The sequence below is a fragment of the Mesoplodon densirostris genome, chromosome 3 (assembly GCF_025265405.1).
Source record: "Mesoplodon densirostris isolate mMesDen1 chromosome 3, mMesDen1 primary haplotype, whole genome shotgun sequence".
NCBI classification, from domain to species: Eukaryota; Metazoa; Chordata; class Mammalia; order Artiodactyla; family Ziphiidae; genus Mesoplodon; species Mesoplodon densirostris.
This window is the reverse complement of record NC_082663.1, coordinates 30,284,700-30,306,508: the sequence shown is the minus strand read 5'-3', so window position 1 is coordinate 30,306,508 and position 21,809 is coordinate 30,284,700. Positions and strand designations below refer to the sequence as shown.

At 43.3% G+C, this 21,809-nt stretch overlaps 1 protein-coding gene across 1 annotated transcript; it reads left to right on the top strand.

The window, feature by feature from the left end:
* The first annotated feature begins 3,062 nt into the window (after positions 1–3,062).
* UGT3A2 (UDP glycosyltransferase family 3 member A2) lies at positions 3,063–20,621 on the top strand. Its single transcript, XM_060091632.1, is given in 9 exon segments — positions 3,063–3,156; positions 5,839–5,938; positions 10,972–11,088; positions 13,757–14,198; positions 14,200–14,293; positions 16,361–16,591; positions 18,061–18,280; positions 20,346–20,584; positions 20,587–20,621. Coding segments are annotated over 9 exon segments (1,572 nt in total).
* Positions 20,622–21,809: the final 1,188 nt, after the last annotated feature.

The window sequence follows — 21,809 nt, the reverse complement described above, 5'->3', positions numbered from 1 at the left end:
AAGGATTTGCTGCCAATGGAATGTGAAGACATCTGTTGGCCCAATAGTTGAAAGCAAGAGAGTGGCAGATGTCACTGGCACACAGCTTTCAGAGTCGTTTATCAAATAAAAACAAAAATTGCTGTTCCTTCACTTGTGTTCATGAGGCCCTGTAACATCTCCCAGAGCAGGAAGACCATTAAATGATGGGTACAATTTAGAAGAGGGGAAGAAGGAAGAAAGCAGAAACACTCTAAGCCCCAGAGAGAATTGTAGCAAAGACAAAAACAAGGAAATGGGTAAATGCGGGTTTATCACTTAAAGAAATTGCTAAATAGTCCTCCAACCTTTGGCTACGTACACATCCTTACCAACATTTGGTGTTGTCAGCCTTTTTAATTTTAACCATTCTGGTGAGGGTGAAATGGTACCTCTAGTTTCAGTTTTCATTTCCTTCATCTCCAATGATGTTAAACATTTTTTCAGGTGTTAATAGCTGTTTTTATATCTTCCTTTTTGAAATGTCTGTTCATCTTTAGCCCCCCCCCCTTTTTTTGAGTTCTGTCTCTCAGATCCTACTCAGGTCCACACACTCAGCTCCAGAAACCTTTATCAAAGAGGAGGTCATGGGCTTCCCTGGTGGCACAGTGGTTGAGAGTCCGCCTGCCGATGCAGGGGACACGGGTTCGTGCCCCGGTCCAGGAAGATCCCACATGCTGCGGAGCGGCTGGGCCCGTGAGCCATGGCCGCTGAGCCTGCACATCCAGAGCCTGTGCTCCACAGCGGGAGAGGCCACAACAGTGAGAGGCCCACATACCGCAAAAAAAAAAAAAAAAAAAAAAAAAGAGAAGGTCACGTTAGTCCACCTCTTTCCTTCCCCTTTGCCTTATAAAACAAAAACAAACAAAACAAACAAAATAGCCCAGTTTTTAGTTAGGTTGTTTGTCTTTTTATTATAGTTTTGTAGAAGTTCTTTTTATGTTATGGATAGAGATCTTCCATGGATTACCTGTCTTTTTTCTTACTAGTCTTTTGATGAACAGAAGCATTTACATTTGATGAACCCTGGTTTATCAGTTTTTTTGTTTATTACTTAAGAAATCTTTGCTATCTCCAGATCAGAAGGATATTCTCCTATGCTTTTTCTATAGGTTTTATAGTTTTATATTTTACATTTAGGCCCATGATCCATCTTGAATTAAAGTTTGTGCATAGATGTTTTAGGGGATTATGATCTTTTTAAAAATATAAATATTTAGTTCTTTTGTCTTCAAAGCAGCTTGCTGGGATTGTGTGTGTGTGTGTGTGTGTGTGTGTGTGTGTGTGTGTGTGTGTGTATTGGATTTATAGACCAGTTTCGGGAGAATAGAGATCTTAACAATTTTGAGCTTTCAGAGCCATTAACATTGTACATCTTTTGATTTCGGTAATGCTTTATAGAGTGTAGAGGTCATGGACTGTTTTTTTTTTTTTTTTGGCTAGATTTAATCTTAGGCATGTAAAGTTTTTATATTTCAATTTCCATTAGTTTTTGCTATTAGATAGAAATACAACTGATTTTTATATATAAACCTTGAGTCCTGCAATTTTGATGAACTGACTTATTCTATTGGGACTTTTTGTAGCTTCCATAAGGGTTTTCTATGTACACAACAGTGTCTCTGACAATATCAGTTTTCTTCTTCCTTCCCAATTCATTCATTCATTCATTCATTCATTCATTTATGAACTGGCTAGAGTTTCTACCATGTTGTTGAATAAAAATAGTAAGAGCAGGCATTTCTGCTTTGTTCCTTAGATGGAAAAAGTTGAATGTTTCACAATTAAGTATGATTATAGACCAAGATTTTTAAAAATATATGCCTTTTATCACATTGAAGAAATTACTTTTTATTGCTAGTTATGCTGAGAGTTTCTATCATAAAAGAGTATTGAGTTTTGTCAATAAAACAAAGATTTTTTCTGCATCTATTGAGGAGATCATATGGTACTTCATTTTTACTGTATTGTTTTGGTGAGTTATGATTCATTTTGTTGATGTTTCCTTTGCTATGCAAAAGACTGTAAGTTTGATTAGATTTATTTTTGCTTTTGTTGCTTTTCTTTGGTGTCAAATCCAAAAAAATCATCACCAAGACCTATATCAAGGAGCTTACTGCCTATGTTTTCTTCTAGGAATTTTCTGGTTTCCGGTCATTGAGGTCTTTTTCTGCCTGTTTCAGAGTTGCACTAAAACCCCACACCGAAGCCAGTCTTGTTTTGAGGATAGAAAATGCAAAGATGACTTCTGGGGTTTGCATGCCCTGTCCTTCCCAGGGTTAACATTACAAGGCGGCAGAATTACACGATGGCCTCAACTTGTACCTAGGGAGACAGTGGAATGATCCCTAGTCCTATTTTATGAGGCTCATTCAGAATTAGAGTCTCAGCTTTAGAGGTTCGGTCCTCCGGGTGAAGACTTGGACTTCAGAGTTAGGACTCTAGCACCTCTTCATGAATAAATTACCTCCTTTTAAAAGGCCATCAGAGCTATAATCCAGGAATGGTAGGTCAAGTTCCCTTGGGGATTTGCTTAGGGAGGTCTTGAGTTTGCTACACTAGCAGAGATTTTAAGCAGGTACCTGGGGAAATGGAGCGTGGATACAGCAGTATGAAGTATTAGAGCGGTTAGGTGGAGTACCATAAGTTTGGGGAAGGGTGCATAAAACTGAGATGGGTCCAAGTCACCTGGAGGTAGAGTTGTCATCCACGTGATTTCTAAACGTCTCTACTGTTCCTGGTTCAGAGTATCTCCCAGGCAGGGAGGGTGGAGATTATGTGAACAGCGCTGGATCAGCTGACTAACCCCTCCTTTCTGCTGCCAAGGTTAGGGAGGGTGAGGAGAGACTGTCTAATGGTTTCCTCACAGAGGGAGGAGGGGCCCAAGGGTGAGAGGGGACAAACAGAACGGAAGACGGGCAGAACCACTCTCTTATTACTCCCCAGGCCCCCAGCCAGCACCTTTCCTTCACTGCCAGCGCATCAGGTCCCCTATGCGGGGGCGGGGCAGGGGTCTCGGCCCCGCAGCTTCTACAGGAGCAAGGATGGCGGGGCAGCAGGCGCTGCTTCTAGTCCGATTCCGACTGCCTGGTCTCCTGCTCTCAGAGGCTGCCAAAATCCTAACTCTGTCCCTTGTGGGTAAGTGTTTGGCCAAAGATCCAGAGACAGGCAAACAGCACTTGGTGAGAGAGTCATGTGTTTTTCCAGTCTGGAGCAGGTTTGTTACCCTGGCCGGCGGATGAAAAGGGGGGAGCCAGAGCCTCCCTGGTGGCGCAGTGGTTAAGAGTCCGCCTGCCGATGCAGGGGATACGGGTTCGTGCCCCGGTCTGGGAGGATCCCATATGCCGCGGAGCGGCTGGGCCCGTGAGCCATGGCCGCTGGGCCTGCGCGAGCCTGTGCTCCGCAACGGGAGAGGCCACAACAGTGAGAGGCCCGCATACCACAAAAAGAAAAAAAAAAAAAAAAAAAAAAAAAAAAAAGGGGGGAGCCATCTGTGCGGGTAGGAGCGGGGCTTGGGCCAGAAGTTTGAAATCCAGACCAGTGCAGGAGGCCCCCGGCCGCCTCCTCCAGGGCGAAGGCTGGACATTCAGAGGCTCACCCTAAACTTCTGGAGGGCGCACAGCAGGTGCCGGTAAAGACTGGGGCTAACTAGCGGTTTGCAGTTCTCGGAGGCCAAGGAAAGGTGCTCCTGGGGGCGGCAGTACTAATTTTCTGAGGCCGTCCAGCAGCCAAGGTGGAGCAGGGAAGATACTACAGTGACAATTAGGAGAGTGGAGCGTTTCACCCAGAGGAATATATCAGGATACAGGGATAATCATAGGATGGAGCTTCCCCAAGACTTTATTTTAACCCATAGTGGGCTCTCTTGATCACTTTTACATCACTGAGACTCAGGGGATCTTAGAGCTGCAAGGAACCGTAAATCATCAAATTAAGTCCCCACTAGGTTTTCCTGGGCAGGAAATGAAAGGTCAGGGAAGTGAGGCGCCGATGGCAGGAGCATACGGGACCTCCCAAATATTTACTCAGGATTTCCTGTCCCCAAGACCATCCTCTCCAAGCTTCCACTGTCACCCACTTTCCAGTGGGGAGTTTTAAAAATCACTTTATCTCTATTTGAAAGCTTTTTCCTTTTTCTTTTTTGGCCACACTGTACGGCATTCAGAACTTCCCCAACCAGGGGTGGAACCTGTACCCCGCTGCAGTGGAAGGGCGGAGTCTTAACCACTAGACCACCAGGGAAGTCCTAAAATCTTTTTTTCCTGCTGACTGTAGTAATAATGCAAGAGAGCTTCCTCACCCCCTAAAAGTACACTCTTCCCCCGCCTCAGGCTCTGAGATGGAGCTGGTGCGGTTTGTAAGGGGCTGGACCCCCAGAAGGCACTGGGGTCCCCAAGACCCTCCATGAGCGGATGAATGTGTAGTTGCCCTTCATCCTGCCCTTTCTCCCGGGTCTTGGGATTAAAATGTGGGCCAGAGGTGTGGGGAATTTGTACTTTATCATTTCCTGTTACGTCAGACTGTACAATTCTGTGTATAAAAAAGTTAAGAGGGCTTCCCTGGTGGCGCAGTGGTTGAGAGTCCGCCTGCCGATGCAGGGGACGCGGGTCCGTGCCCCGGTCCGGGAAGATCCCACATGCCGCGGAGCAGCTGGGTCCGTGAGCCATGGCCGCTGAGCCTGAGCGTCCGGAGCCTGTGCTCCGCAACGGGAGAGGCCACGGTAGTGAGAGGCCCGCGTACCGCAAAAAAAAAAAAAAAAAAAAAAAAAAAAAAATTAAGAAGTAGCTGCACACTCTTTCTCCTGCACCACCCGGCACAGGTTTGTTACCCTGGCTGGCGGATGAAGAGGGAGGAGCCATTTGTGCGGGTAGGTGCGGGGCAGGGTAGGGACTCCATCCCTCTAACCCCAGTCTCCAAACCCTTGCCATTTGCCATTAATTTCTCTCCTGGTTTAGCTTTCTCTGCTGCTGAGACCCTTAGATTCAAGCAAAGTCCCTGTGTTGGTGCCAGTTCGAAGAGGAGACCTCAGTGAGATGGAGCTGCCCCTCTCCCAAGGATTGAGCTTATGCTTCCTTAGGATCCCAGGATTGTCCTCGGATAGACTATGTCCCAGCCACTCGTGCATATAGGATCCTGCAGGCCCATTCCACGGACCCCACAGTTATCCTGCAAGTCTATCCCCAAGTCTTAATGGCTGTGAAACATTCAGGCCCCAACTGAGAAACTTTCTGCCAAATATATTTGAACCGCAAGCATTTTGGCTCCAACTGAGAGCTCCACGTCCTTCTGCTGCAATGGTTGCTTCTTGGACTCTTATTCAAGCACCCGTATTTCTGGTTCCTACTCTTGCATACTTTCCAAAGAGAAGGATCCCAGAAATAGCTCTGATTGCTTGTCCATCAGGACCCCTTCACACTCACATGCACGGCACCATGCCAAAATTTCCACCAGTGCAGTTATTTCTTTAGGACATGGTGTCTCCATACATCCCCGGCTAAAATGCAGTATGTACCTTAGGATCAGGAACTCCTTAGGGCCTAAGAACCGAGAAGCTTATCCCACTGACATGGAGCCCAGAGTCACAAGAGGAAATCTTTGATGGAGGTTTGCCACTTGTCAAGGAGCTGGGCCAGCAGGCTCTGGGTGAGTGGGCTAGGGCTTACTCAGAATGAGCTGGAGAGACTGACTGATGACGCTCATTTCCTCTACTGCCTGGCAACTTTCTGCTTCCCTACCCCTCCTCTCCTGGATTTGTCAGCCCATCAATCTTAGAATCTCTACTCTCATCATTACAAAAGTGAAGTTGTGCACTGTTCCTAGGTGGAAGCCATTTTCTACTGATGAATCGGGTCTCTCAGATTCTTCAAGATCATGGTCGTAATGTCACCATGCTTCTCCAGAGAGGAAATGTATTGCCACCAGATATCTTCCCCGCTAATTCTTTTTTTTTTTTTTTTTTTTTTGCGGTACGCGGGCCTCTCACTGCTGTGGCCTCTCCCGTTGCGGAGCACAGGCTCCAGACGCGCAGGCTCAGCGGCCATGGCTCACGGGCCCAGCCACTCCGCGGCATGTGGGATCCTCCCAGACCAGGGCACGAACCCGTGTCCCCTGCATCGGCAGGCGGACTCTCAACCACTGTGTCACCAGGGAATCCCCCTGCTAATTCTTGATTGGGTGTGTTCCAGGCAAGGAGCAGCAATGCCTTTTGCATAGAGGGTCTTTTCAAATAGTTTCTTCAAATGTAACTGGACTGGAAGAATGAAAAGGGTGAGTGTGTGCATGTGTGTGTTTGTGTGTGTGTCTATGTAAGGTGTAGGAAAACTTCTTGGCTCTTTCCACCAGGACTCCATGCTCTGTAGTTCTATATTCTCCTCCTGTACCTGACTTCCACTCCATCTCAAGCAACCCTCCACACATTACCACAGACCATTTTGGTAATGCTACTTTATAACTTGGCTTGAAAACCTGTTGAACAGATGTGTATCTGAAATGGTCTTATGGTATCTGAAATTTAAGGAAGTTTTCTCAGGAGGTCCCTTATTTATGCAACTAAGATCAGAATCTACCATTGAGATAATCTTGTTTTCTTGAAAATTAGTGACTGCCCGTGAGTTTGTACATACTGACGTAGGAAGTGCCTAAATCCAAAGAGTTTAGCTAGAATGAGCTCCTAAATCTTAGCAACTCCTCTCTATTGACAGGAAAGGAAGCAGCAGCCCTAAGAACTGGAACAATTTACTCAGGGTCACAGGGCAGGTTAATAAATGTGTTGGGTGGATTTAGGACTTTAAGCTCTGGATTGCTCATTCTGAAGTATTGCTGAGGCTTTGATTTAAGAAAAAAATGCAGTATTAAGCGGACTCTTTGAAGAACAAAATTGTGAGAAATTATAAAACTTTGAAGGTGACTTCAGGCTTTGTAATTGTTCAGATTGTTTTAAATTAATTCTTTTTCTGTCAAAATTTCTTTTGTTTTTTATTGTGATAAAATATACATTATATGAAATTGACCACTGTAACCATTTTTGTATAGAGTTTAGTGACTTTAAGTACATTCACATGGTTGTGCAACTATCTCTGCCACCCACCTCCAGAACTTTTTTATCATTACAGACTAGAACTCTGTATCCATTAAAAATAACTGCTCATTACCCAATGCTGCCATGAACATTGGTGTACAAATATCTGTTTGAGTCCCTACTTAAAACCATTCTAATCACCTTCTAGATTAAGTTCTATATGCTTCACTGAGCATCTTTTATATGCGTGTCCTTTTGCACTTTCCTTGATAGCAGATCTGATGAAATAGCTGTAGTGTATTAAGATTTAATTTTTAAAATTGTAATTTAATCTAATGAAAATGTTAAATTAATTTAAATTAAAATTTTAGATTAAAAAATACGTTTGGCATGAACTTTGAGAAACTACTGAACTTAGCTTCTACCCCTTTAACAAATATATGTACAAAATCTATAAACAATTCAGGGAGTTTTTAGATCCATTCAGTCTTATTCTTAGGTTCCAGGTTTAAGTGGCTAGGGTTTCTTTCAATATTCCCTAATCATGGGCGTTCCTGAGGCTTTGAAACAGCATATTCATTCTTTACTTCATTAGAAGAGCTAGGCTAGGTGTCTGCAAATCAGGAAAATACATGATTAGGTTATTATTTCTGACCTGATGCTCATTCCAGTGTATGGAATATTTGAACCATTTAGTAACTATTAATTTGAACACACCCATCTTGCTTATTTATTAACAACTTTAGTGAAGAAATAACATCAGTGGCACTGAAGAAGCAAAGATCTCTAATAACCATACTTGTGGATTCATAAGCGCCAATCATTACGTGGAATCACAATTGGGTTATTGATAGAGGCTGAAAGAATATTGAGGACATGATAGAAAAAGCCTAGATTGCCTTGAACACACTGTTAGTGGAAATGCAGACTTTAAAACTCCGCAAATGAGGACTGCCTCCAAGGGCAATGGCTGCCCTTGCCCTGTTCAGATGCAGGGCTGTGTCTGAGCCACTTTGTTTCCCCGAAGTGCACACTCTCCTCGGCAATAGCAGCCTTCACTCTATTGGGGACCACACTGGAGCAGGAGCCTACTGCGGGCCTGGTGTGCACTGGGCTGGTCCCAGGAAACCGGTCAGATCCCCAAGAGTTTCAATCTGCTTCCTCTGCTTTGTTCCTCGGAGTGAGCAAGCGTGTAGACACTCTTCATAAGTGAAGGCTTGGTTTCTTACAGCCCTCTGGTAAGTCCCACTGGTTTTCAAACCAGCTAAGGGGATTCATCTTCCCCGTGTGGGACTCCAGGGCATGATAACTTTTATGCAAACAAAGAAGAACTCTGAGGATGAAGCAGTAAGCCCAGAGGTTAGAGCTTCAATCTCACAGGGCTGAGTTTCAAATTGCAGAGAATTGTATCCAGTCCTTAATAAGAAATTTTGACATCCAAATGGACCAACAATATTAGTTGGCCTACTTGGATGTCAGAATTTCTTTTGACCAGTGACTGATGTTTTCCTTCCACTTTGTTCCATTTAGATTAATAAAATCAGTAACCAGTGTCTTATACCTGCCCCAGTATTGTTTCTTGGACGCAGAAAACTTGTTTCCTGATTTCCTAGGTCCACAGATAGAGAGAAATTTTGCCTCTGGATTGATCATACCCAGACTCTCACCCATACTTATTAAATTATTTGGATGTTATAATTTGGGACATTTGAGCTAATGATATTTCGATGAGATTTTGAAATATGAGTTGGTAGTGTAACGGTTTGAGACCTTTTGGGATGTTGAGATGGGGTGAATGCATTTTGCATGTGGGACGTACATGAGTGTTTGAGGTGCAGAGAGCAGAACATAATAATAGGCAGATAATGCCCCCCACAAAGATATCCATGTTCTAATTCTTGGAACCAGTGAATGTTCTACCTTACAAGGCAAAGGGACTTTGCAGATGTGATTGATATAAGGATCTTGAGACGGGGAGATTATCCTGGATTATCCAGGTGGAGTCAGTGTAATTACAAGAGTCCTTCTAAATGAAAGAAGATAACAGGAGAGTAACAGAAGGAATGTGATGGTGGAAGGAAAAGTCAGAGTGATGTGATTGCCAATGAGAAGGAGGCTATGAGCCAAGGAATGCAGGCAGACACTAAAAGCTGGAAGAGGCAAGAAAATGATTGTCCCCTTGGGCCTCCAGAAAGAATGCAGGCCAGCCCACATCTTGCTTTTACTCAGATAAGACCCATTTTGGACTTCTGATATCTAGAACTGTAAGATAATAAGCTAGTTTTTTTTTTTTTGCCACTAAGTTTACAGTAAATCTTTGCAGCAACAATAGGAAACCCATGCAGCCATCATAGGTGGTCAGGTCACTCCAGGAGGCAGGAGAGCAGGTTGCTAAAGGCAATTTTGAGGGGCACTAATTACAGTACCTATTGTATTGTGATTTGGACAGATTCTAGATGTTTTGTTATTTGGGACCGTATCCAAAGTGGGCTGATTTTCAAGCAATGAACATACATGGACTTAAGTAAAACATATAAATGAGAAATATGTTGTCTCCAGAATACAAAAGGACTAAAAGATATTGGACCTGTTGAAATATTATGGTGTCAATAGTTGTTTCTTGACAATGTCAGTGATAGAAAAACCTTAGACTGACCAAATCTTTCCCGGGAATTTCACTTAGGTACTGGATCTTGAGCTTTGTGTAGAGACCATGGCACATCCCTTCATGTGAACTACTTTGAAAATGTTTCTGCCTTGAATGAGTGTGTGAAATGAATCTCCTTGAAGGAGGATGTCCTTAATGTAATTAATACCTATGCTCCTGGGGAATGTTGGATGTGGTTAATATTTTGCCAACAAAGATTGTGGCCAATGGTAGATCTGTTGAAATGCCCCATTGGCAACCAGTTAGAGGTATACTGTGCCTCTTCCAAGGTGAAGGCAAACTGCAGTTGAGAGCCTGGTAAAATAGGTACTGAACAGAAAGTATTAACCAAATCTATGACTGCCAAGTATTTTCTAGTAGATCCTTGGATAGAGTCAGTCATTTCACTGAGGTTGGATATGGGAGCTGTAATGTGTGGGACCATGCAATAATCTGTTCCCAGTCACTATGCAAAATTTGGTTGGATGTCATGACAGATGTAGGCACAAATGCATTAAGAAGCATATGGAAGGTTTATTACTCAAATAATAAGGACTTTTTGAAAGAACAGGACAGGTTCCCAAGCCCCTGAAAAATGGCTATCGAGAGTAGGGAGGGATGACTAGCTTGAATTTTTATTGTGGGCAGGGGGTTGGGCTGTGGTGAGGGTTCCGCCTCATGGGCCTGACTTGCATGGTTTGAAACTCCCACTTAGGGCCACGGGAGGGAGCATGCAGACTTTCTTACCAGTTTGCCCTGGTAATGCACAGAAGAGGGAGTGGGAGATAGGGCTTGAAGCCTGCTAGCAGTCAAACATCAGCATCAAACATCAAACTCATGGGTAATCGAGGAGAAGCCAAGTTGGTACGTAGAGGTGCAGAAGACTACCATGTTAATTAAGCCATTCAGTACTTTCTACTGAATCACAAACTATTAGGATATATCACTTTAAATAATGAAGTTGAATTTTCTAAAACAGAAAGAGCAGAGGCTCTGGAATCAACGTTGACAAATTATCTTAAACTAATTAACTTAATTTTCTCAGCAAGAAAATAAGACAAATAGCTATACACATTCAATTAAAGCTTTAAATGGAAGTTTCCATAATTTAAACTAAAAAGCATTCCTGAAGGTTCTCAAGAAATACTCTCAGTATACAAGATTGAACAAGAAAGCAGCCAAATGGAACAAAAATAATTCAAAAGACACAATCGAATGTTGGTATCACTATTCTAATGTTAATCCATGTTGTGTGACACATTTAACATTTAACCCATTGGTGTTTCTTAGGTTTTAAAGAGGAGGAGAAATCATACAAAGTTATTAACTGGTTTCTACCTGAAGACTATAACAAAGAATTTAAGAAGTCTTTTCATTTCTTTATGGAAGAAACTTTTGAGGGCAGGTAATTTTTTAAATTATTTGAACTAAAGAGTCACAATTTTGGTAATATAAGTGAATGGGTGGATGCTTGGACTGAGGATGTGATAAAGGGATGGTTGGATGGATGGAGAGGGAGAGGGAGAGAGGGATGAATGATGATGATAGTTGGGTAAACAAGTATTTCACACCAAATCCTCCATTGCAACCATTGGAGGCTTTCCCTTGCTCTGTCCTTTCTCTCTTCTACTATAAGCATGAAGGTATTCCTGTAGCAACTGGGAGGTAGTTTCTTCTGGGACTTCCTTGCAACACTTCACTTACAATCTTCGTCTATAATCTCCCCAACACAGAAGCATAGGTACCTCAACCTCTCACTGTTGGTAGGGAAATCAAAGACACCTTTCCATTTATTTTTTTCCTTTCTCCTCACATGTATTTATTAATGGAGAAGACTTTTAAACAATGATTTTGTAGAAGTTCAACTTCTGGCCATGTAAAGTCCTTTGAAAATGCAATCAACCTTGTGCCAAATAAGACATGAAGCTGACTCCTTTTGCTTCATCTGGAATGGAAAGGAACACATAACTCCTTACTCATAGACATAGAAGTGAAAAGACAGAAATCCATGCCTATCTGGATTAATTACAGAGGACTAGTCCCCTCTTTTCTTCCTGAAAATCTATTTACTAATAAAGGTACTGCTTATATCTGACTATTTCCATAAAACCTTCTTTCCTCATTCAAACTGGAAGACCATAGTCCCTCTGGGATAGGTCTGACATAACCTACTCATCTGATACTTAGTCTGTATCGTCTTGCGACGTTAGCTATACATTTTAAGTATACGCTTTGTTTATTCTCCCCTAATTTCATATTTTTGAGGACAGATATAGGTAACCATGCATTCTTGATATTTTTCTATTTGTTAGCTTAACTTTAACTATGATTAACAAATTATATTCTAGGAATTTTTACAGCATTACTGAAGTTATCCAAAAGTTTTAGTAACCACTCCTTTGTTACATGAAATCTTTAAAACACAGTAGGGCATGATTTGAGCCAATAACTTTCATTGCATGACTTGAAGTTAACTCTGAAGATCAGGCAGAGATATGTATATTGCTAATGACTTCTCAGCCTCTGTACAATCTCTACCTGGGGCACAATGGTACAATGGTGGACAATTATAACTATGCCAGGGTACTGATTCTCTTGGTCCTCCATGCAGCCAGGAGGCCTCTGATGTCTTGAGCCCTTGCACTTATTACCTCTAGTATCTTAGAGTGCAGATGGATATCCTATTTCCCCATATGTTGTACAAACAGGAAATAGGGTCATAATCTATATAGGCAGAGATGGGAAAGCATTGCAAGAAGATAGGTTCCTGGAATAATCCCATAGGCAATGTCTTAATTACATGTCAGAAAGCTTTGCCATTATCTTCTCTGTATACCTTAGCCTGCATTGAAGTGGAAAGGCTAATCATATGTTTCAGAACCAGGTTTTTTTTTCCCTTTGTTTAACCTCTGGGCATAGAAAGGTAGAATTCCCATTTCTAGCTGAGATTTTTGTTCTAATATGATCAAATAATCCCTTGGGTGAGGAAATCTGTCATATGTGAATACACAGTAATTAAAAAATAGCCTATATTGTCAATATTTATGGGATTGTGTCATCAAGTGACTTCCACTGTTTTGCTTAGTAAACAAGAAAACCACTCATAAAAGTTCAGTATGTAAGTGAAGTTTAAGGAAAGTGTCACAGAATTTATCAAGTAGAAAGAGATCTGTGAGGTCTGCTATGGTCAAAGAAGCCTCCCAGAGCAGAAGCCCCAGTGATGGCAATTCATTTTCAGTTAACATAATTCATCTGTGCCCATGGATTTCAGGAATTGAGAGTTCAAAGATATATTTTCTAAGAACTGGCATAGAGAGTGCTGGGGATTTGGAGCAGTGAGGAAAGGGAGAGGGGAGGAAGGGAACACTCTCAAGAGCAGAACATCTGCCCAGAATGACTAAGGTACATATTTATGGACAGTGGTAGAATAGGATGGCTGCTGTTGGGTGTGGTCTTACCTACCTGGAATATTTTCTTTGTATCCCAAGATGCTTTTTTTTAAAATTGACGTATAGTTGATTTACAGTGTTTCAGGTATTCAGCAAAGTGATTCTGTTCAGTTATACATATATATGTATATATATATATATATTTTTTCAGATTCTTTACCATTATAGGTTATTACAAGATATTGAATATAGTTTCCTGTGCTATACAGTAGACCTCTGTTATCTATTTTATATATAGTAACATGTATCTGTTAATCCCAAATTTCCAATTTATCCCTTCCCCTGCTTTCCCCTTTGGTAACCATAAGTTTGTTTTCTATGTCTGTGAGTCTATTTCTGTTTTGTAAATAAGTTCATCTGTATCATTGTTTAAGATTCCACATATAAGTGATATCATATGATATTTGTCTTTGTCTGACTTACTTCACTTGGTATGATAATCTCAAGGTCCATCCATGTTGCTGCAATTGACATTATTTCATTCTTTTTTATGGTGGAGTAATAGTCCATTGTATATGTATAACACATCTTCATTATCCATTCATCTGTGGACCAAGATTCTTTTATGTATTGTAATATTAACACTTCCAATGAATATTTATCATTTATTTATTTTTCTTACAGAAGCACATTTGAACACGTTTTAACTATTTTGGAGCAACTAGGGCTTCAGTGCAGTCATTTGCTAAGGAGAAGTGATACTATGAATTCTTTAAAGAATGAGAACTTTGACCTGGTGATAGTGGAAATTTTTGACTACTGTCCTTTCTTGGTTGCTGAGAAGCTTGGGATGCCATTTGTATCCATTCTCCCTTCCTCATTTGGCAGTGTGGACTTTGGACCACCACGCCCCCTGTCTTATGTGCCAGTATTCTATTCCTTGTTAACTGACCACATGGACTAATGGGGCTGAGTAAAGAATTTCCTGATGTTCTTTGATTTCTCCGTGAATCAGTGGCAGATCCACTCTATATATGACAAGACCATCAAGGAGCATTTCCTGGAAGGCTCTAGGCCAGTTTTGTCTCATCTTTTAAAGAAAGCAGAGCTGTGGTTTGTTAACTCCTGACTTTGCCTTTGAATTTGCTCTGCCCCTGCTTCCTAACACGGTGTGTGTTGGAGGCTTAATGGCCAAGCCTGTTAAACCAGTACCACAAGTAAGTAAAACCTGAGGATATGGATTTCATGCAGAGAGGTCAGTGCAGAGCTGGTGGCTGCCTCTGCCACTGGGGTCCTGTGAGTGCATAAGGTAAGGCAAATGAGGCACCAGGGCATCCTTTTAAAGGAAGGTTGCCCTGTTATGCAAGTACAGACTTAGGACTTATAGAACCCTGAGATTGACCTCCTTAAATACTATACCAGGGTCTTCTCTTGCTTCACCTTAGTCCTGGCCCTGGTTGGATAAGCCTTTTAGTAAGTTGAAGTTTACATTTTCATTTTGTATGATCACATGTATAGTAAGCACGTAATAAGCATCTGTCACAAGCAGGAATTGTTAAGGGGATGAGTTACAATGAAACACGCAACACTGTGAGACAGGGCGTGACCAAGGGGGCGAGATGTGGGACTGGCACTGAGAATGCAAGTTTTGTCTCCAGCATCCCCAGACTGTAGAGCCCTGGTCCCTAACTCTGCCTAGGTTTCCCTATTCGATTGATGTGGGGTGAAGCCTGGGCACTGTGAGTTGTAAAAGCTGTGCAATCAGTTTGAAGGCATAAACTCAGAACCGCTGCTGTGGAAGTTTTCAAAATGAAATGGAGCTAAGATGAATTGGTTGCCTCTTATCTATCAGCACAGGCTTGCAATTTTATCTTCTATAATCTCTTGCCACATAGAGGGAATTATGATGGGCTTCATTTTTATAAATGAGGGGACAGGGCTCAGGTGGTGTAAGTGGCTGCCCTACTATCATTTATTTCAGAACCAGAGAGCCCTGATTTGGCCTGGGCCTTCCAGGCACCAAAGTGTCTACCCTTCCTCTACTGACCTTGCATTGAGTGAGCAGGAACAGTTGGGGAATGATCCTTGGGCTACATGGGCTCTGAGTTGGTGGAAGGATTCTTTAGGAATGGAGCTGGATGGAGAGAACATGGGGGGCCCAAATTGTGAATATGAAGTGAGATGTCTCTGGTTTCCCTGGGTGACTCCAGCTGGACTAGAGAGTGGAAAATGCAGTTGCACAAAGATAACCAGGCCAGGTTGCAAGAAGCTTCACCTGACAGGAGGGTGAGTCAACCCTGGCCACAGGCCTGGGGGAGGGAATTGTTAAGCAGGAGCCTAATGGGAGTGAGGATTGTAATGGCTGTGAGACAACAGGGACTTTTTCAAAAGATTTTCTCCTCGGCATTTTCCAATTTTTATATAATGGTTTTACGTTGCTTTTTAATTATAACAGAATGACAAAGCTGTTGTCAAAGTGGTCCTCTGAGCTGGTAAATCAGACAGTGTTATGCTAGTTGGAATCAACCCAATAGGGCGAAGGTCTAGGTGCTGGGGGTGGGGGAGCCATGGAAGTCCAAAGAGAGTCAGGATTCAAAGAAATATTTGGAAGAACTGACAAAATGTGTTAAAACCAAGATTACAACATTAGGTCAGAAGTGTTCTTCAGAACTGCGTGCGGGACTTGAAAAGATAAGCTGCTTAGGGATTGGGCATTGCAGATTTTAAAAAAATCTTTCCATGTGAATATAATGTGAAGTCAAGTGGGTGAATCATTGAGGTAGGAGATGAACTGCAAAGATCAGTGACTAAGAACAACATGGGATATCAGAGGAAAGAGTGCTACATGGCGCATCGGGTAGAAGTGGCCAGTCACCTCCCCATTCTGCTTCCACTTCTCCTTATGCCCGAGGACTTCTCCCAGCTCCTCCGGTCTAGGCTCCAGATGTCCCACCTCCCTCTGCTGGACCCTGACTCCCTACAGTGTTCTTCCTTACACTACCACTTCTGGTCTGGCTTTGGAAAACACCCAAGTGGCCATGTCTCCATGGACCTAAAATGAGTAGGGTGTCTATGATCACCTGGACAGTAGGGTGACTGTTTCAAAAATGAAAGACGTTCCCAACAGTACAGTGGGCATGAGCACAACTGAGAGTGCTGAGCTGTCTCAGGACAGCGAGCTCTAGGAATGGCAGGAGAGTGTGTTTAGTAAATGGCTGACCTCATTTCATGGCTATCTAGGCTTTCATGAGCATTGTTCTCCTCTTTCTTTTCTCACCTCTCTCCAAGAATATGATAATTTCATCACCAAGTTTGGAGACTCTGGTTTTGTCCTTGTGGCTCTGGACTCCATGGTGAGTATAATTCAGTCCCAGGAGATTCTCAAGGAGATGAACGCTGCCTTTGCTCGTCTCCCTCAAGGGGTGATATGGGAGTGTAAGCCTTCTCATTGGCCCAGAGACATCAAATTGGCAACAAATGTGAAAATTGTGGACTGGCTTCCTCAGAATGACCTCCTGGGTAAGGACTGCCCAGGACTGCTTCTTTCTTCTCATTTATATATCTTTAGGATCATTAGGCCTCTGATCTCTAGTTGGATAATTTCATCAGCACAAGATAAGTCTTTAGAGGGCAGGAATGGAGCAGCCAGCTGGAGCTCTTGGGGAATCAGGCTATACGTCCAATGAGATCAGGTGCCAAAAGAGCTATTTGCCCTTCATTCTTTTCTATCCCAGGCCTGATGTCTGCAGCCATCAAAGTCACAGTGACCTACTGCTTTTGGTCTTGAACAAGGTCACCACAAAATAATCCTAAACAATCTGTGAGCTCTGAGAACACATACCAGGGGACACATTGCCCCTGTATTCAGTGGCTTTATGTGCACATGTTCATCCATGTTCCCTTACACACTCACACACACACAGACACACACACATATCTTCCTTAGCTACTAAGGTGTGAGCAACTCATACATTCACAACACTGATGCCAATGTACCTGAGTGCCAAGCTGAGCAACCTCCTGGCCAGTTATTTGGCACACTGAGTCTCTGATACCAGAGAATTTTTTCACCCACAACAGGTTATCTCTGTGCCTAGTGCTGCTTCTTAGAGACCCCTCACTGCCATAGCCACTGACTGGATCAGAGGCTCATAACCAAGATTATGACAAAATAATCTGTAGAATTTTAAAAACATTCCTGTTTCCATGTCTGCAAATGTATTTCTTTAAGTCTTGGATATGGGATATGATTCTCATTTCAAAGAAGAAACAAGGAGGTTCTTATGCACATCCCAGTTGGCCAGCACAGGCTGAGATGAACTCTTCATTATCAACAATCACCTTAGTTAGCTCTAAGTAAGCAAAGGCTTACTCTAAGCTCTAAGTAAGCAAAGCAAATACTGATGTGCAGAGTCCAGTCTTTGCTTTCAAGTGGCTTCTCATATATTTAAAGAGAACAACACATACAGTGTAAGTTTTATGAGTGCTACATGAGTTGTGATGTCAATGAATATGTTGGGAATTCAGAGAAGAGGGATATTATTTGGTGGGTGAGAAAAGTTTGCTCAAGGAAAGGAAGAGACAGAGACAGACAGAGATAGACATAGGGAAACACAAAGAGAAAACAGATGAGAGAAGCAAGGAGACATGAGGGGATAGAGAGAAGGAATGGAATGATGGAATGGATAGATGGAATGATGCATGGATGGATGGATGGATGGATGAATGGAGATATCTGCCTTGCTTAGCACTGTTCTCTACAGAATTCCCTGGATTCTGGTTGAGTCTTCCCTGGGTTCTGGCTGAGTCAAGGAGTCTCTATACAAAGGCAAGGCTTGGAATCCTTGGGTGTGTAGCAAGCAAAGTCATCTTCACAATGGCTCCAACACACTTGAAGTCCCATTGGTATTTTCTTCTGCCTTTTCTGCTTTCCTTGTTCTGAAACTTTTCATCCTGAAATGTTCTGCTGTCTTTGTTATTTTCAACAGGGCACCCTCACGTCCACCTTTTTGTCACCCATGGTGGGATAAGTAGTGTCATGGAGGCCATCCAACATGGCGTGCCCATGGTGGAGATTCCCCTCTTTGGAAACCAACCTGAAAACCTGCTCCGAGTAGAAGCCAAAAATTTCGGTGTCTCCATCCAGTTAAAGCAGATCAAGGCTGAGACATTGGCTCTGAGCATGAAGCAAGTCTTAGAGGACAAGAGGTGTGCAGCTCTCTGGGCTTGTGGTTACTCACACCGAATGAAGATGTAAACCACAATGGGCACCGTGTGGGTCTTTTTTGCAATAAAACTGAAATTTCCAGGACGTGAAATAATATGTGTGTGATGCTAACAGCTGACTTATTTCCTATGAGAGGAAGACTAGAGCAGTTTAGGTTAGATGCTGAGAATGATTTTATACCTTCTAGTTGTGAGGAATCCGAACTACTGACACAGGGTGTCTTTGAGAGGTCTTTTACTTTGGAGGTGCTTATAGTAGAATTCCAACTGAGGCAGGAGGTTGCCTTTCTGTTCCCAATATCCCACACTGCTCCCCACCTCAGCCGTTTTGCCTCTGCTGCTCCCTAGAAAACACATTCCCTTCTCTTCACAGGGTTGGCTCCTTCGTGACATCGAGGCCTCATCCCAATGCCACCTGCTCAGAGAGACCGTCTCTGAGAGTCCCAAAGCCTTCTCTCCTATCCACCCCAATTATAGCACATTATTTTTTTCTTAGCCTGTCACAGGATCTGTAATTGCCCATTTCTTTATGTCTTAATTTATTGGCTGTCCCCCACACCAGAAAGTAGAGAGTAAGCTCACCCAGGACAACAGCGCATGTCTCGTGTTTTCTGCTATGTTCCCAGGGTTCAGCACAGGGCTTGCCACAAAGTAAGTTTGAATGGATTCCTGTTAAGTGAGTAAATACCAAGGGGCCCATTGATCTCTTAAGAAATTTTCCAACCAGCACAGTAATCTCATGTGAAGAGGAAAAATATATTTTCTTTCTTATAATGAAGAAGGACTAAAAAACTTAGAGCTTCAAGGGCACAAACCCAAATCATATCTCAAGACTTAGCATTACTGCACAACGTTATGGCACATAGGAGACCTGCAAGTAATTCTTGTTAGGTGACTGAATAATAACCACATTGCATGTGACTCCTAACCCCAGAAAAGTTGTTAAGCCCTGGGGGTCAGATAACCCAGAAACTTTATGCATATTTGGTATCTCATGTGTTTAAAATATTCATTTTCTGATGAATGGCTTCGTAACTTTCACTGGATTTTCAAAGACCTAAACCCCAAATGTGCATGATCCACTGACCCTGTGAAGGAGTCATCTGGGCTGGGATAGTCCACAGACACTGGACATCAGGGCTGGCTACATAATTCATGTGCCCTTATGTGAAATGTGGAGACCTTTGTCATAAAGTTTAAGGATTTCAAGAAGGTGACAGCAGAGAATTAAATCAAGCACAGTCCCATTTAAGGGTGGGGCCCTGTGCAAATATGCAGGCTCATAGCCCATGAAGCCAGTGCTGGTCAACATGATGCTTTGAAGGAGCAGGAAAATGCAGATGTCTTCTTGGGCTACCGTCCCCAGCGTCACATTTGTTATCTAGCCCAGACACCAACACAAAGTAGATGCTCAATAAATATAATGGTTTCCTATAGTATATCTTAAGCCTCCTTGGGGTAGAGATTAGTCCTTACAGACTTAGTCACTTTTTTTATAGTTTAGCACTTCCAGCACCAAGCATGGATCTTTGCATACAAATATCAGTTTGAATTTTTTTTTTAAATTTTTTTAAATTGATTTATTTTTGCTGTGTTGGGTCTTCGTTTCGGTGCGAGGGCTTTCTCTAGTTGTGGCAAGCGGGGGCCACTCTTCATCATGGTGCGAGGACCTCTCACTATCGTGGCCTCTCTTGTTGCGGAGCACAGGCTCCAGACGCGCAGGCTCAGTAGTTGTGGCTCACGGGCCTAGTTGCTCCGCGGCATGTGGGATCCTCCCAGACCAGGGCTCGAACCCGTGTCCCCTGCATTAGCAGGCAGATTCTCAAGCAGTGCGCCACCAGGGAAGCCCAGTTTGAACTTTTTAAAGGGACCTAACTAGACCATAGCAAGGCCAGGCCAACAACTTTTCCTTGAAAGGGAATCTTTTGTGCATAATTTGGAAAGTGTGTGTGTGTGTGTGTGTGTGTGTGTGTGTGTGTGAGAGATGCAAGGTCTCTAAGACTTCTGAGGCCACTTGAGTAACACCTCCCTCTGTCTCTGCCAATAGGCAGAAATCTGCCATGGTGGACACCAGCATCATGGAGCGCTCCCACCCCTTGACCCCCAGCCAGCGGCTGGCAGACTGGATCAACCACATCTTGCAGACAGGGGGTGAGGCTCACCTCAAGCCCCACACCTTCCAGCAGCCATGGCATGAGCAGTACCTGCTGGACTTCTTCTCGTTCCTGCTGACGGTCACCCTGGGCACCGCGTGGTTGTGTGGGCAGCTGCTGGGCCTGGTGGCCAGGTGCTGTGTGGGACCAGGAAGCTAAAGATGGCCTGAGGCCAAGTGGAGCCTTGGAAGGTGGTGTGTTTGGGCAGAGTCAGCATTTCTTGACATCTCCCACCAGTTTTGTCAACCCTCATTTTCCACATCCTATCCACTTGCTATTTTGCTACAAATTCCTGCTCACTGGCTGCTTCCCGTTGTTGACTTAAAAAATATATATATATACACAATGTGAGAGTTGCGAGTTAAGTTTTATTTGGGACAAAATGAGGACTGTATCCTGGGAGACAGCGTTTCAGATAACTCTGAGAAACTGCTCCTAGGCAGCGAGGGGAGGTGCCGGGATATTTAGGAGTTTTGCAACAAAGAGCAGGTAATTGGGAACATCAAAAGATTGTTGTTAAATAAAGAAAACTGGATATCTCAAGTTAAGGAATTTAGCACATTTTCTATGTATGGGAAGATGCAAGAGTCTGGGCTCATGGAAATCATTCCTTTGATAATGCGCCTTAGCTGTCTGGGGCCTGTATTTTGACATCCTCAGTTTCCTCAGGGCTCACTGCAGGGAGTGGCTGCAGTCTGAGGACTGCTAGATGGCAGGTATTTTCAGCTCTGAGTTTCCTCAGGGCTCACCAGCTCAACTTGGAGGGCTGCAATCATTGGTGACTGTGACATCCTTTGTTTATTGATATGGCAGGAAATATTCCATTGATAAATACTCCATTCCATTTATAAATAGTCCCTTTATCACCATGATTAGAATACTTTACTGAGCCCTTGTGGCCTTCTTTATTTTCAGTCAGCAAAGGCTGTTTTGTGATTCCGTCCCTGGATAATTTGGACCAGTGACCCTCAGATCTGAAGCTTTGAAGCCACCTTCCTTATCACGCCCTTCTTCACGGCCCTGAGCCTGAACCATTCCAGCCTCCATGCCCAGCATCTTCTCAGCCTCCTTCCCTCACTCCGCTCCACCACTTATCATGGAATAACCCCTAAGACAGGCGCTTTGCTGATTCTTTTGTTTTCTATTTGCTTCTCCTGCAAACTCTTGTCAAAGCTCAGGAAGCATGTCCTGGGCGTGCATTCAGTGCCAGACACACCCTTGCCTGTGTCCATGGTCTCTGCCTTGGTTTCTGCTGAGCACTCCTTCTTTGCAGATCGGGTGTGGAGACTGCAGGTTGGTCATGGGCTGAAATGTCCCTGGTCTCCACTTTTCATAGCTGTGAGCTGTCTTCTCAATAT